The 11724-nt window shown below is 66.3% G+C and overlaps 1 protein-coding gene across 1 annotated transcript; it reads right to left on the reverse strand.

The window, feature by feature from the left end:
* Positions 1 to 1106: 1106 nt before the first annotated feature.
* Positions 1107 to 11579, reverse strand: BRAT1 (BRCA1 associated ATM activator 1). Its single transcript, XM_059699393.1, has 15 exons — positions 11494 to 11579; positions 11260 to 11429; positions 10848 to 10990; positions 7173 to 7327; positions 6656 to 6803; positions 5885 to 6257; positions 5551 to 5667; positions 5204 to 5295; positions 4611 to 4729; positions 4342 to 4534; positions 4077 to 4150; positions 3389 to 3491; positions 3183 to 3281; positions 2871 to 3046; positions 1107 to 2616 (listed from the first exon to the last, which is right to left on the reverse strand). The coding sequence occupies exons 3-15, from the start codon at positions 10972 to 10974 to the stop codon at positions 1918 to 1920; spliced, it is 2475 nt and encodes an 824-aa protein (XP_059555376.1). The 5' UTR covers positions 10975 to 10990; positions 11260 to 11429; positions 11494 to 11579; the 3' UTR covers positions 1107 to 1917.
* Positions 11580 to 11724: the final 145 nt, after the last annotated feature.

Genomic DNA, 11724 nt, shown 5'->3' on the forward strand with positions numbered 1-11724 from the left:
CTCTCTGAGCTGGAAGCCCAGGACGAGCTGCCGCTTCCGCAGGGCCTCGTCCCGGCCGAGCGCCCCCCGCAGGACGCAGCCAGTGGCAGCGCCTCAGGCCCAGCAGGTGGCCGTGTTCAGGGCCCGTGACCTGAGGGGCAGCCCACTGCTGTCCTTGCAGCCTGGACTCCTGCTGCCCAGCGCAGCCCCCGGGACCCTGAGCGCCCTGGGTGAGGCCGGATGGCCAGGATGTGGTCTGAGTGACCTCAGGGAGTCAGAGGACAGAAGTCGGGCCAGACCTGCCCAAGTGGGGGTGTACGGAAGGCCCCCCACCTTAAACTGGACACTGAAGGGCTGTGCTCTGAGGGTGGGAAGGGGTCAGAGTTCAGCCCGCTGCACAGCCGGGAGCGTGTCCCAGAGGCGAAAAGCCCCCGGCCCCGCGAGGGGCTGTGCAGCGCGGCAGCAGGCGGTCCGACTGCTCACCCTCCCACCCTTGGCCTCTGCACCCGTCATCACCGTCGCGTGTGCCACGTGACCCGAGCCTGAGCCCGGACTGTCGGTGGCGGATGTGACCACGGGAGGTTGAGCTGGCCTGGCCTGCCTGAGCTAAAAACCCACTTGGTCAGGACAGGGAATCAACAGGTCGCTGGATTCCGCATTTTGTCGGGGATTTGACGTCTGTGTTCGCGAGAGAGGGAGGCCTCCCTCACTTTCTTGGACCAACTCTGCCTGGACTTGGTGTGAGGGTGATGCTGGCTTCGGTGAGTGCGTCGGGAAACGGCCCAGTTCTGCCTCCAGAAGCAACTGCAGAGAATGGGTGACCGCAGCCGCCTGGTGGAATTCACCAGGGAACCGTCTCGGCCGGCGGCTCTGATTTGGAATGTTAATCCCATCCCGTTAGCAGCAACAGGTCTGTTAAACCACCTCCTCTGTGTGGGTCTCGGCCGACTGTCCGTTCATCTAAGCCTGGGCGTAGGGTGCTCACCGCATCCACTCCCCTCCCCGTGTCCGCGGCCGGGTGCTGGCCCCTTCCATTTCCCACCCTGGTGATGCCTGCCGGCTCCTTCTCGGCGTGGCTAGAGGCTTACCAATGCCTCGATCTGCTGGCCACAGAACCAAGCGTGTGGTTTAGATGTGCTCTCTTGGTTTCCTGTTTCCAGTTTGACTTCTGCTCTTTTATTATTTCTTTTCCTCTACATTTGGTCGTTTCCCGGTTTTCCTAAGGTGGAAGGTCACTGATCTGTGGATGTCCCCAGCGTGAGCACGCGAGGCTCTGAGCCCCCACGCACCCTCCTGCTACGTCCCCGTTACGGTGTTTCCTCCGGGTCCAGTCATCTCCGAGTGTCTCCCGACCCTTCTCCTCTGATCGCGCCTGAGCACTGGGCGCTCACGCTGGGAGGGAAGGGCAGCCGGGCCTGCCCGGTTCCGAAAGGCACCCGCTTGGCCAGCCTGGACCTCAGCTGCCCGGACGTGACCACGGCAGCGCCACCTGCCCGGGGGAGGCCGTGAGCCGGGTCTCTACACGCTCAGGCGATCCTGGGGGTGGAGGCTGAAGCCGTGGTTGGATCGGGGCCCCTATCATGAGGAGCCAGGGCCCAGCACCAGGCCGTGTCCAGGCCGCGCTGCACGCTCTGACCCTTGGTGATCCCAGAGGCCCGGGGGCCCAAGGACACACCCGCAGGCCAGAGGGAGGAGGCTGCCACAGGAGGTCCCTCCTCGTCCCTCCTCCAAGCCTCACCTGGCCGGCGTCTTAGGGCACTGACTCAGCGGCCTGCCACCCGTACTGATTTTCAGTAGAAAATAAGCCATTTAATAACACTTCCAAACACGTGCCTGGCTCCCGAGGGTCCCTGTGCAGCCGGCCGAGCTGGGCCCGGGCTGAGGGAGGGACAGGGCCCAGCAGCAGAGGGACAGGGCAGGGAGGTCGCTGCGGGCGGCTCAGTAGCAGTCGGCCTCGCTGTCGCCCAGGATGCCCACGGTGGCCAGCATGTCCTGCAGGAGCGACTGGGGGTTCCTCTCCGCGTGGTCACTGCTCTCGGCCAGTGCCCCCCGGAGGCCCTCCAGGTCCATGGACCGCAGCACGGCCAGCACGGCCTCGGGCTCCAGGGGCCCCAGGGGCTGGCCCTGCTCGCCCGCCCGCCACCTCTGCAGGGCGGCCTCCACGGAGGCCACGTCGGGGCTGCCCCCCGCCTCCTGCAGGCTGTCCCAGGGGGCAGCCTGGTCCCGCAGGAAGAGGAGGAGGTCACAGGACTTCTGGGCCACGGGCCGGTCATAGTCAAACAGGGCGCGGAAGGCGAACTCGACGAGCTGCACGCGGCAGGCGGCCCGCAGGGCCTGGGCCACACGGCCAGGGGCGGCGGCCTCCGGGGCGGCCACGGCGTAGGGACAGCGGGAGCCGGGCTGGCCCAGCGTCTGCTCCAGGAACACCCGCGCCAGCTCCAGGCCCTGGGCCCGGACCTCCCAGTCCAGGTCCCGGCTGGCCGCCCGGAGCACCCGGGCCACGAAGCGCTCCGTGTCCTCGGCCACCTCGGCGTGGCCGTCCCGCAGCCACTGGGTGAAGACCTGCATGGCCGCCCTGCGGGGGAAGCCCTCCGAGTCCGCGGCCAGCACGTGCAGCAGCTCCGGAAGCAGGCTCTTCTGCAGGACAGGAGGCGCGGGAGGGTCGGGGGGCGAGCGCCCACGCAGGGTGCAGGGAGAGCCCCCAGAACCCGCCCACAGGCCTCAGGCTGAGCATGTGCCCTTGGCCCGTATGTGCTCATCTGTCAACGGGGGAGGGGGGCCACATCCATGCGATGGGGTGCTGGGAACTGAGGGGGAGACCCGGGGGGCCCGGACAGAGCCCTGCCCCAGGCTGCCACGCTCGGCCGGTCCCAGGCCCTGCCGCCGCCTACCTGCGGGCCTCCCGGGTGCTCGGGGCCGGCGGGGGTGGCAGGCAGCCCTCGGCTGGAGAGCTGCCCCACGGCGGTCACTGCGCTCGCTCGGACGTAGCTCTCAGGGTCCTGCAGGAGCTGCTGCGCGAGCTGGGGCACCTCGGAAGCCAGCAGCGCGTGTCTGAAGCCGGCCTGTCCTGAGGGTGCGAGCGCCACAGCCGCTGTGACCCAGAGCTGACCCTGCAGCCTCGCTGGTCCAGGCTCCAAAGCCAGCCAGGGTGACCAGTGTAGGTGCCACCGCGGGGCCCGCCCACGCCCGCCGCCTGCACTCACCTGCCCAGCGTCCGACCACCTGGGTCAGGAACTCGAGGCCCGAGTCCCTCACCTCCCAGCAGGGGCTGCACAGGCGCCTCTGCAGCACAGGGAGAAGCTCTGGGGCGGGAGGGGGGTCAGAGTGGCCCGCGCCTGCGCCCCCGCCCGCCCCCCAGCCCTGCCCCGCCCTGCGGCTCCCCAGGGCGGCCTGCGGGAGGCCGGGTTACCTCTGAGGAACAGCTGGGTGGGGGGGTCCAGGTCGCAGCAGCCCGGGGGCATGGGGGCGCTCGGGAGCCACCGCAGTGTGGCCTGGAAGGCTTTCTTCAGAACCTGGGGAGGGCGGGGCTGCAGGCCGGGAGGGGAGACCCTGCCCCGCCCTCCCGTGCCCCTGCCCCGCCCCTGCCCTGGAGGTCGGACGGGCTGTGGGAGGGCACACTGGGCCCGTCTCCGGGAGCCCAAGCTTCAGGAAGCAGAAGGGACCTCCAGATGAGAGAGGAGGGGAGGGCAGAGGCAGCCTCGTCAGGACTTCATCCTGGGGACACGCAATTTCTGCCCAAGACACGAGAACTACAGGGCGCCTCTACCTCAAGCCTGGGGCCTCGCCCACTCCCACTGCCGCTCAGGGCGAGTGTGGAAGTCACTGGGTCCCGCCAGGGCCCGGCTCAGCCGCGGGGCTGAGAACGGTGCATCTGCAGGGAACACCAGGCACCGGCACAGGGTCCCCGGCTCTGGGCCACCTCTCCCGCGAGAACCGTGCGAAGCCCGCCCCTCCTGCCTCCCTCCCTGCCCAGCGCCCGGCGCCCATTCCGCCTGCCCCTGCGAACTCCCTTGGGAAGCGACTGGCCTGGTCAGAGGCCTGCAGGGCGCCCCTCCCCCGCCCCTCCCCCACCCCCAGGCCTGCACCCCAGCCTGTACCGTGGGGCTGGAGTCGGGGCTCTGGAGGTAATCCAGGAGGACGGCAAACACCTGCGTCACCAGCTCGGGGGGCCCTGGGACAGACGTGGTGGGTGGAACCCCCATCTCCCGCCCGCCCGCCCGCCCGGGGCTCCCAGAATCCAGCACAGGGAGGGCCCCTCCCCCGCCCTAAGACAACAGGCCCAGGGCGTCCTGAGCAGCGAGGGAAGGGTATGGCCCGTGGGACCTGCTCAAGCTGAGCCGCGCGCGCAGCGTCCTCGCTCACCTGTGTCCGCAGACAGCGCCCCCAGGAAGCCGAGGGCCGCTCGCTGGACGCGGACGCAGCCGGCCAGGATGGCACAGAGGCGGCCCCCCACGTCCGAGCCGGAGGCGGGCACCGCCGAGCCATTGCAGAACCGCAGGACCGTCACCGCGGCCCCCAGCAGGGGCGCCTGGGGCCAGGGCGCGGGGCGCTGGGGCTGCAGGAGGAGGGGGGTCAGCGCGGATGAGGCTGCTGCCTGCTGCCCTGGGGACGCAGGCCGGGGCCACACCTACCAGGGGCTGCAGCAGCTCCAGGTGGGCCAGGGTCTGGCACAGGAGGCCCACGCAGGCCGACCGGGAGGACAGGAGCGCGTCTGCCACCGCCGGGTCACCCTCGGGCCCGGCCGGCAAGCCTGCGGGGGATCAGAAACAGGTCCCGGTCAGCGGGGTCCTGCGGGCCGCACAGGCCTCACCACCGGTCACCAGCCCCCGGCCACCCCCACGCCAGCGCCTAGGGGGAGGTTCCAAGCAGGGGCTCATCAGGTGACCTCAGCCGACCAGGCGGGGCCTGAGCCTGGCCCCGGGCTCCCCAGGTCGAGGCCCCGCGTCCGCTGCCCATCCTGGAGCGGCTCCTGCATCAGGAGCTCCTCTCTACGCCCGACCGACAGCCCGCAGGGCACCCCTGGTCCTTCTCTACCCCAACCCGTCATGAGGCCCAGTGGCAAGTCCCAGAGCCCAGCCGGGCGGGCGAGGCGGCTGCTCTGTGCCACCGTGGTGCCCACTGGGGCGACGCGCCCACTGACTAGGGTGGGGAGGCGCCCGCTGCCCACCAGCCTCCCTGACCGAGGTCCCATCCCCCCACGTGGGTCTGCCCTGCCCAGCGGTACCTGGGGGCCCGGGGGCCTGCGTGGCAGCCTTCAGGACGCAGGCCAGGGGCTGGAGGAGGACGGCAAAGGCCTGGGCGCTCAGGGCCTGGGGACTGAGGACGGAGGGTGCGGTGAGCGCTGCTCCCACCCGGGTGAGCGGCTGCCGCGAGCGGCCCAGCCAGGGGCAGAGGGGCGGTGCCAGCACCCGGACACGCCCTGAGAGGCAGCTTCCCCACAGGCACTACAGGTAACCAGGCCCTTGGCGGGTGGGGGCCGTGGGAGCAGCTAGGACATGCCCACGGCCTGGACAGTGCTGCTCAGACCATGGACAGCGAGGCCCCGCCCGCCCCCCAGGAGCCCGCCCTCACCAGTCCTGCAGCGTCAGGAGCCCCAGAGCCAGGGGCCCCGCATGTGCCGGGCTCAGGCGGCCCAGAGCCTGCGCCACCGTCTCCCACCGGCTGCGGTCGGAGCTCAGCGCGGGGGACCTGCAGAGAAGGACCCAGCAAGAGACGTGAGTCCTGCCCTCCCCCAAGGCCACAGCTGTCATGCCCACAGCTGCTGTGCCCGGCGGAGACGCAGGTCCCTCCCAGGGCGCAGGCGTCCAGACCCTCCGGTGACCCCTCTACTCCCGGCCTATCAGCTGCCCTGAGGCTCCCGGGAAAACCAGCGCCCCTCTGCCCCCCCCCCCCGACCCGGGCTGACCGGGCCACGCTGAGGAGGAGGTCCACCAGCGAGTGTGCGGCTGGCACGGGGTCCTTCTCCAGCAGACAGGCCGCCAGGGGACTCAGCCGCGCCCAGAGCACCTGCGTCCACAGCTGGTGGCAGTGCCCGAACGTGGTGGTCAGGACGTTGAGGGCCTGCGTGACCTGCGGGGCAGCGGGGGAGCACAGGGACTCCTCGATGTGGCCCACGATCCTCTGGGCACTGGCCGGCCAGTCGCACACCTGGGGGCCGGGGGGGCCCTCGGCCTGGCCCCGCAGAGACAGGCCCAGGAGGTGCGCCAGGAGCTGCCCGGCCGCCGAGGCCACGAACAGGCTGGAGTCTCCCTGCAGGGAGACCACGGCGTCCAGGGCACCTGGGGGGGAGACGGCTCAGCGAGACGGGGGACCGTGGGAACCCACACCACGCAGCTCCCTCAGCCGCGGCAGCACCTCGGGGAGAGCTGGCGCCCATCGCCGAGGGGCCAGCGGAGGCCCAGCGTCCTCTGCTCCGGAGCCCAAGAGCCCAAGCTGGCATCACCGGTCAGCACCGGACACTGCCGGGCACTAAACCCACAGCGCCCCCGGCCCTCCTAGCTGGTTCCCAAGCCGCCCGCCGGCTCTCAGCCGTGGCAAGGGCGCTCCCACTCTCGAGGGCCTCCAGCCCTGGTCACCCCAGAGCGCCTCACACAGCCCGACACCCCTCCCGCCGCCCGGTGCAGAGGTCTCTCGGGGGGCCTCGCAGCAGCAGCATGGCGGGGGGGGGGGCACTCACCGAGGTGGGCCAGGAAGTGCAGGGCGCTGGGGTGCTGGGCCAGCGAGCGCAGGCCCTGGATCCAGCCGCTGCGCACAGTGGGCGCCGTCCAGGCCGCTCCGCCGAGGGGGCCCGCCTCCCCGAAGAGCCCAGGCAGCAACTCCCCCTGCTGGAGGGAGAGGGAGTGGGCCCTGGGCAGCTGGCTCCTGGGAGCCGTAAACAAAGGCTCATCCATCCTGTGGTTCATTTCAGGGATCCCCCCAGAGCGGCACCTCCACGGGCCCACCTCTGCCAGGACATCCTGGCTTAAGGACCCCCTGGCCTCCTGGCCCCGGCCTGGGGGGCCATCAGGGCACACCCACCCCCAGCTGTCCCCACCTGATGCCCCCGCACGCCCGGGGGGTCAGGCTGTCCCCGGCCCCGTGCAAACCCCTTACAAGACAAGCCACTGCGGAGTCTTGGGGTGTGACAGCCACCCCTGCTTCCGGCACCTGCCGGGGCAGAAGGCGCGCACTGGGCGGCCGGAGGACAGGCTCACCTGCAGGAACTGGAAGCAGTCCTCCTGGGCGGCGAGCAGGCCCGCCAGGCGGAGCGAGAAGGCGAGGACGCGGGGACTCAGGCCCGGGGCCTTCGGCACCTGCAGCAGCAGCTCCACCAGGCAGGGGCTGTCCTGCAGCAGCTGCAGGCTGGACCCTGGACAAGGGCCAGCGGGCCGTCACCGCACCGCCACGCGTCCCGAGGGCTGCTCTCCCGGCCGGCTGCTCCCACCCCCTCTCGGGCCTTTAGATGGAGCAGCTAACGGGAGGACATGTTTACAATAGCGGCCGCGAAGGTCCGTCACTTAACTCAGCGGTTCTCAACCTGCGGGTCGCGACCCCTTTGGCGGTCGAACGACCCTTTCACAGGGGTCGCCTAAGACCACCCTGCAGATCAGATATTCACATGACGATTCATCACAGCGGCAACGTTACAGTTATGAAGTAGCCACGACAATAATGGTATGGTTGGGTCACACCAGGAGGAGCTGTGTTTAAAGGGCCAGAAGGTGGAGAACCGCTGCCTTAACGCAGGGAACAAGCTAGGAGGCCAACACCTCACACAGGGCGAGGGCGCAGACAGGAAGTGCGGGGCCGAAACCTGACCGGTGCTGCTGATTATGAAAGAGATGCAAGTTCCGGCAGGACCATCGTTCCCTCTCCAGTGGACGCTTTGCTTAAACTGAGCGAACTTGGTGCCGGAAGCACAGCAGGCCATTCCTGCCGACCCGCACCGCAGCGCCTACCGTCACCGCCGCGCCCGCGCCATTCACGGACGGGAGGCAACGCGGATGAAGGCGGGTCCCAAGGCGAGCCCATGGTGAGGACTCCGCACACTGAGCTTGGGGAGAAGGGCACGGACAGGGCGAGGAAGAGGGGGCAGCAAGAAGGGCAGTCGCAGACCGGGCAAATCTACAGGCACCGCTGTCAGGGCTGGGGTTGGCTCCAAACACCAGACAACAAGGGCCCAGGGATCGTGCCGCCCGGAGGAACCGAAGACCCTCGGACGCAGAGGAGATGCTACCGAGCTGGAGGGTTGCCGCTCAGGAACGGGCGTGGGACGCGCAACTTCAAAGCTGGAAGGGCTGACAAATCCGAAAGCTTATCCGCCGTGGAGGCAGGACGAGGAGGGAAAGGAGCAAAGACAGGGAAGCGTAAAAGGTCGTGGCGAGAACAGGTTCAGATACAACAGGAAGCAAACGGGACCGATCACGTGCAGGGCCCCAGGCCGCGCTGCTGCCTACGGGAGACGTGGCCGCACGGGGCCTGCGGGCTGAGGGCGGAGGGACAGGCGGCATCGTCTAACCGTAAAAAGCGGCTTCAACACAGAGCCCTCGGGGCTTCAGAAGGAGCCATTTCAGAGGCGACGGACCCGCCAGCCGGCTCGCTCCCCGCGCCAAGGCTCCTGAAGGGAAAAGAATTCCCGAAGAAGATGCCGGGCCCACAATCTCGGCGTAGGATGCTCACACGCCTCGCAGAAACAGCCACGCAAAACGAGAACAACAAACACGTGAACGAAGGAGCAGGCGTGGAGCTCGTAGACAGAACACAGGGAAATCCAGTGCCGGCTCTGGGGGTGGGGGGTGGGGCTCCTGGGCACCAGGCCTCTTTGGGGAGAAAAACGTTGCAAAATGAGGTTGTGGCGATGGCTGCACAGCCCTGTAAATGCACTAAAAGCCACGGAAGTGTACACTTTAAATGCATCAGCTGCATGGTGAATCAATTAGTATATCTCAGGATAGCGGGTCAAAACTATTTTTTAAACTGTGACTACAGCCCTAGCTCGTTTGGCTCAATGGGTAGAGCATCAACCTGCGGACTGAAGGGTCGCGGGTTCGATTCCTGTTAAGGGCACATGCCTGAGTTGAGGGCTTGATCTGCAGTAGGGGGCGTGCAGGAGGCAGCCAATCAATGATTCTCTTTTCTGTCTCTCTCCCCCTCTCCCTTTCCCTCTCAATTCAATAAAGATATATTTAAATAAATAATGTGGCTTACGAGCAAGGCCACCAGGGAGGACTCTGCACACGCCAGAACACAGCACATGCAGCAGACTGTACAGAACATTTCGCAAAAACTCCCCGTGCAGAGCCTCAATCAGACCTCAACAGATGTGAGACACAGATACTGTCTACCTCCAATAAAATAAATGAGCAATCAACAGGGAAGACGGAAAGAAACCCATGTTTTGCATCTAAAAGACACCCCTTTAAAGAATTTGTGGCCGAAGGAAACAATCATCGTGGAAAGTACGAAACCCCTGGAACTGCATCCCAGCAGAAGCTCTCACCACCCAGGGCAGCCTGCGGGAGGGCGGGCCCTCGGAGAGGCCGTCAGAGGAGCGCGTGTAGGAGAAAACAAGACAGGCCTGGACGTTCCACCCAAAAGCGGGTAAGAGACTGACGAAGGGGAAACAGCAGAAGGCAGTGTCGGGGAATGGTGGCACTGTTTACAGTAGCGAACCGTTACAGACAGGATCGCCTTACGATGGAGACGTAATTAGGTAAAATCTAGTGAACCACAGTCAGTAAATCGACCTGCTCCATGCAGAACACACCTGCTGTGAGGTAAGAGAGAAATGGCAAGACCCCAAACTGTACGATGGTGGGACCCCGTTTTTATAAGAAACACTAGAGGCCGGATGCATGAAATTCGTGCAAGAGCAGGCCCTCCTTCCCCCGGCTGCCGGCACTGGCTTCCCTCTGGCACCCGGGACCCGGGCTTCTCTCGCAGCCCGGCTTCATCGGGAAGGTCGTCGGCCTAATTAGCATATTTCGCTTTTATTATTGCAGACACAGCTTCGTGTTAGGAAAATGGCCGGCAGGAAATAAAAAGGTGACTGGTTTAATTTTCCTCTTTGCTCCTTTGTGTTGCTGAGTTTTAGTATATCTCTACTGATTTCAGAGAGGAAGGGAGAGAGAGGGATGGAAACATCCATGATGAGAGAGAATCACTGATCAGCGGCTTCCTGCACCCCCCACACTGGGGATCGAGCCCACAACCTGGGCATGTGCCCTGACCGGGAATCGAACCCTGACCTCCTGGTTCACTGGTCAATGTTCAACCACCGAGCCACCAGCTGGGAATGTGGTTGAAGTTTTATATAAAGAATATGTGTTACGCCCCTGGCTGGTGTGCTCAGTGATTAGTGTCAGCCTTGCACGGAGGAGTCTCGGGTTCGATTCCCGGTCAAGGAATGCCTGGGCTGCAGGTTTGATGCCCAGCCCCGGTCTGGGCATGTGCAGGAGGCAACCACATCGATGTTTCTCTCTCTGTCTCTCTCGTCCCCCTCCCTCCCTTCAATCTTCTCTAAAAAATCAATGGAAAAAATATCAGGATTAAAAAAAAAAGTTTTACTTTCATAATCAGAGAGAAAACAAAACCGATTTTTTAATAAAGAAAAAAAATGCATTGAGAACAGGAAAATGCGTGTGCCCTCGCCCTCGGCAGCCACCTAGCACGGACAGAACTGCGGAGGCCTGAATCCGGCTGGTATCCGTAAACTCCAAGCTGCAGCTCTCCCGCCCTGATCACTTCCTCACCCTGATGTGACCCCAAGTAGCCGGGGGTCTTCAGGATGTGAGGGAAGAACACTGACCAGATGGGGACCCCTCCTCCAGGACAGGGGAGCCCTGTGCACCCTCTGGCCTCTGGGGAAAGTCAAGAACAGCGCCCCTTACCTGCTTCGGTTAGGGTTTTAAACCAGTCCAGCAACTTCTCCAAGCAGGTGTCATCTGCCACGGGCTGCCTGGGGTCTGCCAGGGCCGCACAGAGAGCCGGGAGCAGCTGGGCGCACTCGGGGTCCATGACGAGGCCGGGGGTCCTGCAAAGGAAAGGTCAGGCCCGGCCCGCACCAGCCCTGGTCGCAAGCAGCCCCCCTGCCTGCTCAGGGCCCAGGGCTGCCAGACGGCGGGCGGGTCGCAATGATCCCGGCCCTGGGGTGATGCAGGCACCCAGGCAAAGCCTCAGCCCGGGGGGGGGGGGGGGGGTGCCTGGGAGGGAGTCCGTCTGCTGTAAACCACGAGGCCTTAGGTCGGAGCTCCAAGCTGCCAACCCTGGACTCTGGTGGGAGGGTAAGAGCATGATGCTCACCTAGGCTGCAGGCGGGCCAGAGCTGGGGTGCGCGTACGTCCGGGGCGGCTATGTGCCCAAGTGCGGCTCAGTCCGGGGTCAGCGCGTCTGAGTCCGGGAACACTGCGGCCAGCGGTGTGTGTCCACACTGCCCGTCCCTCCCGAGCCGGGTGTGCACCTGCGTGTGGGGCCTGGGCGAGGCCGGGGGCCCTCGTGTAAACGCGGGCCTTCGCCTGAGGTCCCGATCCCGCCGACCTGCACAGACACGGGAACCCTTCCGCACGCAGCTCATCCACTCCGGTCCGTCCGCCGCCGAGGCCCCGCCCTCGCCCACAGGCCCCGCCCCGCCCCGCAGGCCCCGCCCCGGGCCGCGCCACCTGCTAAACCTGGGGAGGGGAGGACGGGACGGCGGGCAGGGGGAACCGCGAGAGCTCCCGCGATACCACTCTAGAGCCCAGGGGTCCCGAGCTTGGGAGCAGGATCAAC

This window comes from Myotis daubentonii, chromosome 5 (genome assembly GCF_963259705.1).
Source record: "Myotis daubentonii chromosome 5, mMyoDau2.1, whole genome shotgun sequence".
Classification (NCBI taxonomy): Eukaryota; Metazoa; Chordata; class Mammalia; order Chiroptera; family Vespertilionidae; genus Myotis; species Myotis daubentonii.

Bases quoted from the DNA above. Each gene is read 5' to 3' on its own strand.
- BRAT1 (XM_059699393.1), bottom strand. From the start codon at position 10,974: ATGGACCCCGAGTGCGCCCAGCTGCTCCCGGCTCTCTGTGCGGCCCTG. The intron at 3,492-4,076 runs GTACAGGCTGGG...CGCCCTCCCCAG, and splicing joins GCCCCGACTCCAGCCCCACG to GTTCTGAAGAAAGCCTTCCA. The intron at 3,282-3,388 runs GTAACCCGGCCT...CTCCCGCCCCAG, and splicing joins CACCCAGCTGTTCCTCAGAG to AGCTTCTCCCTGTGCTGCAG.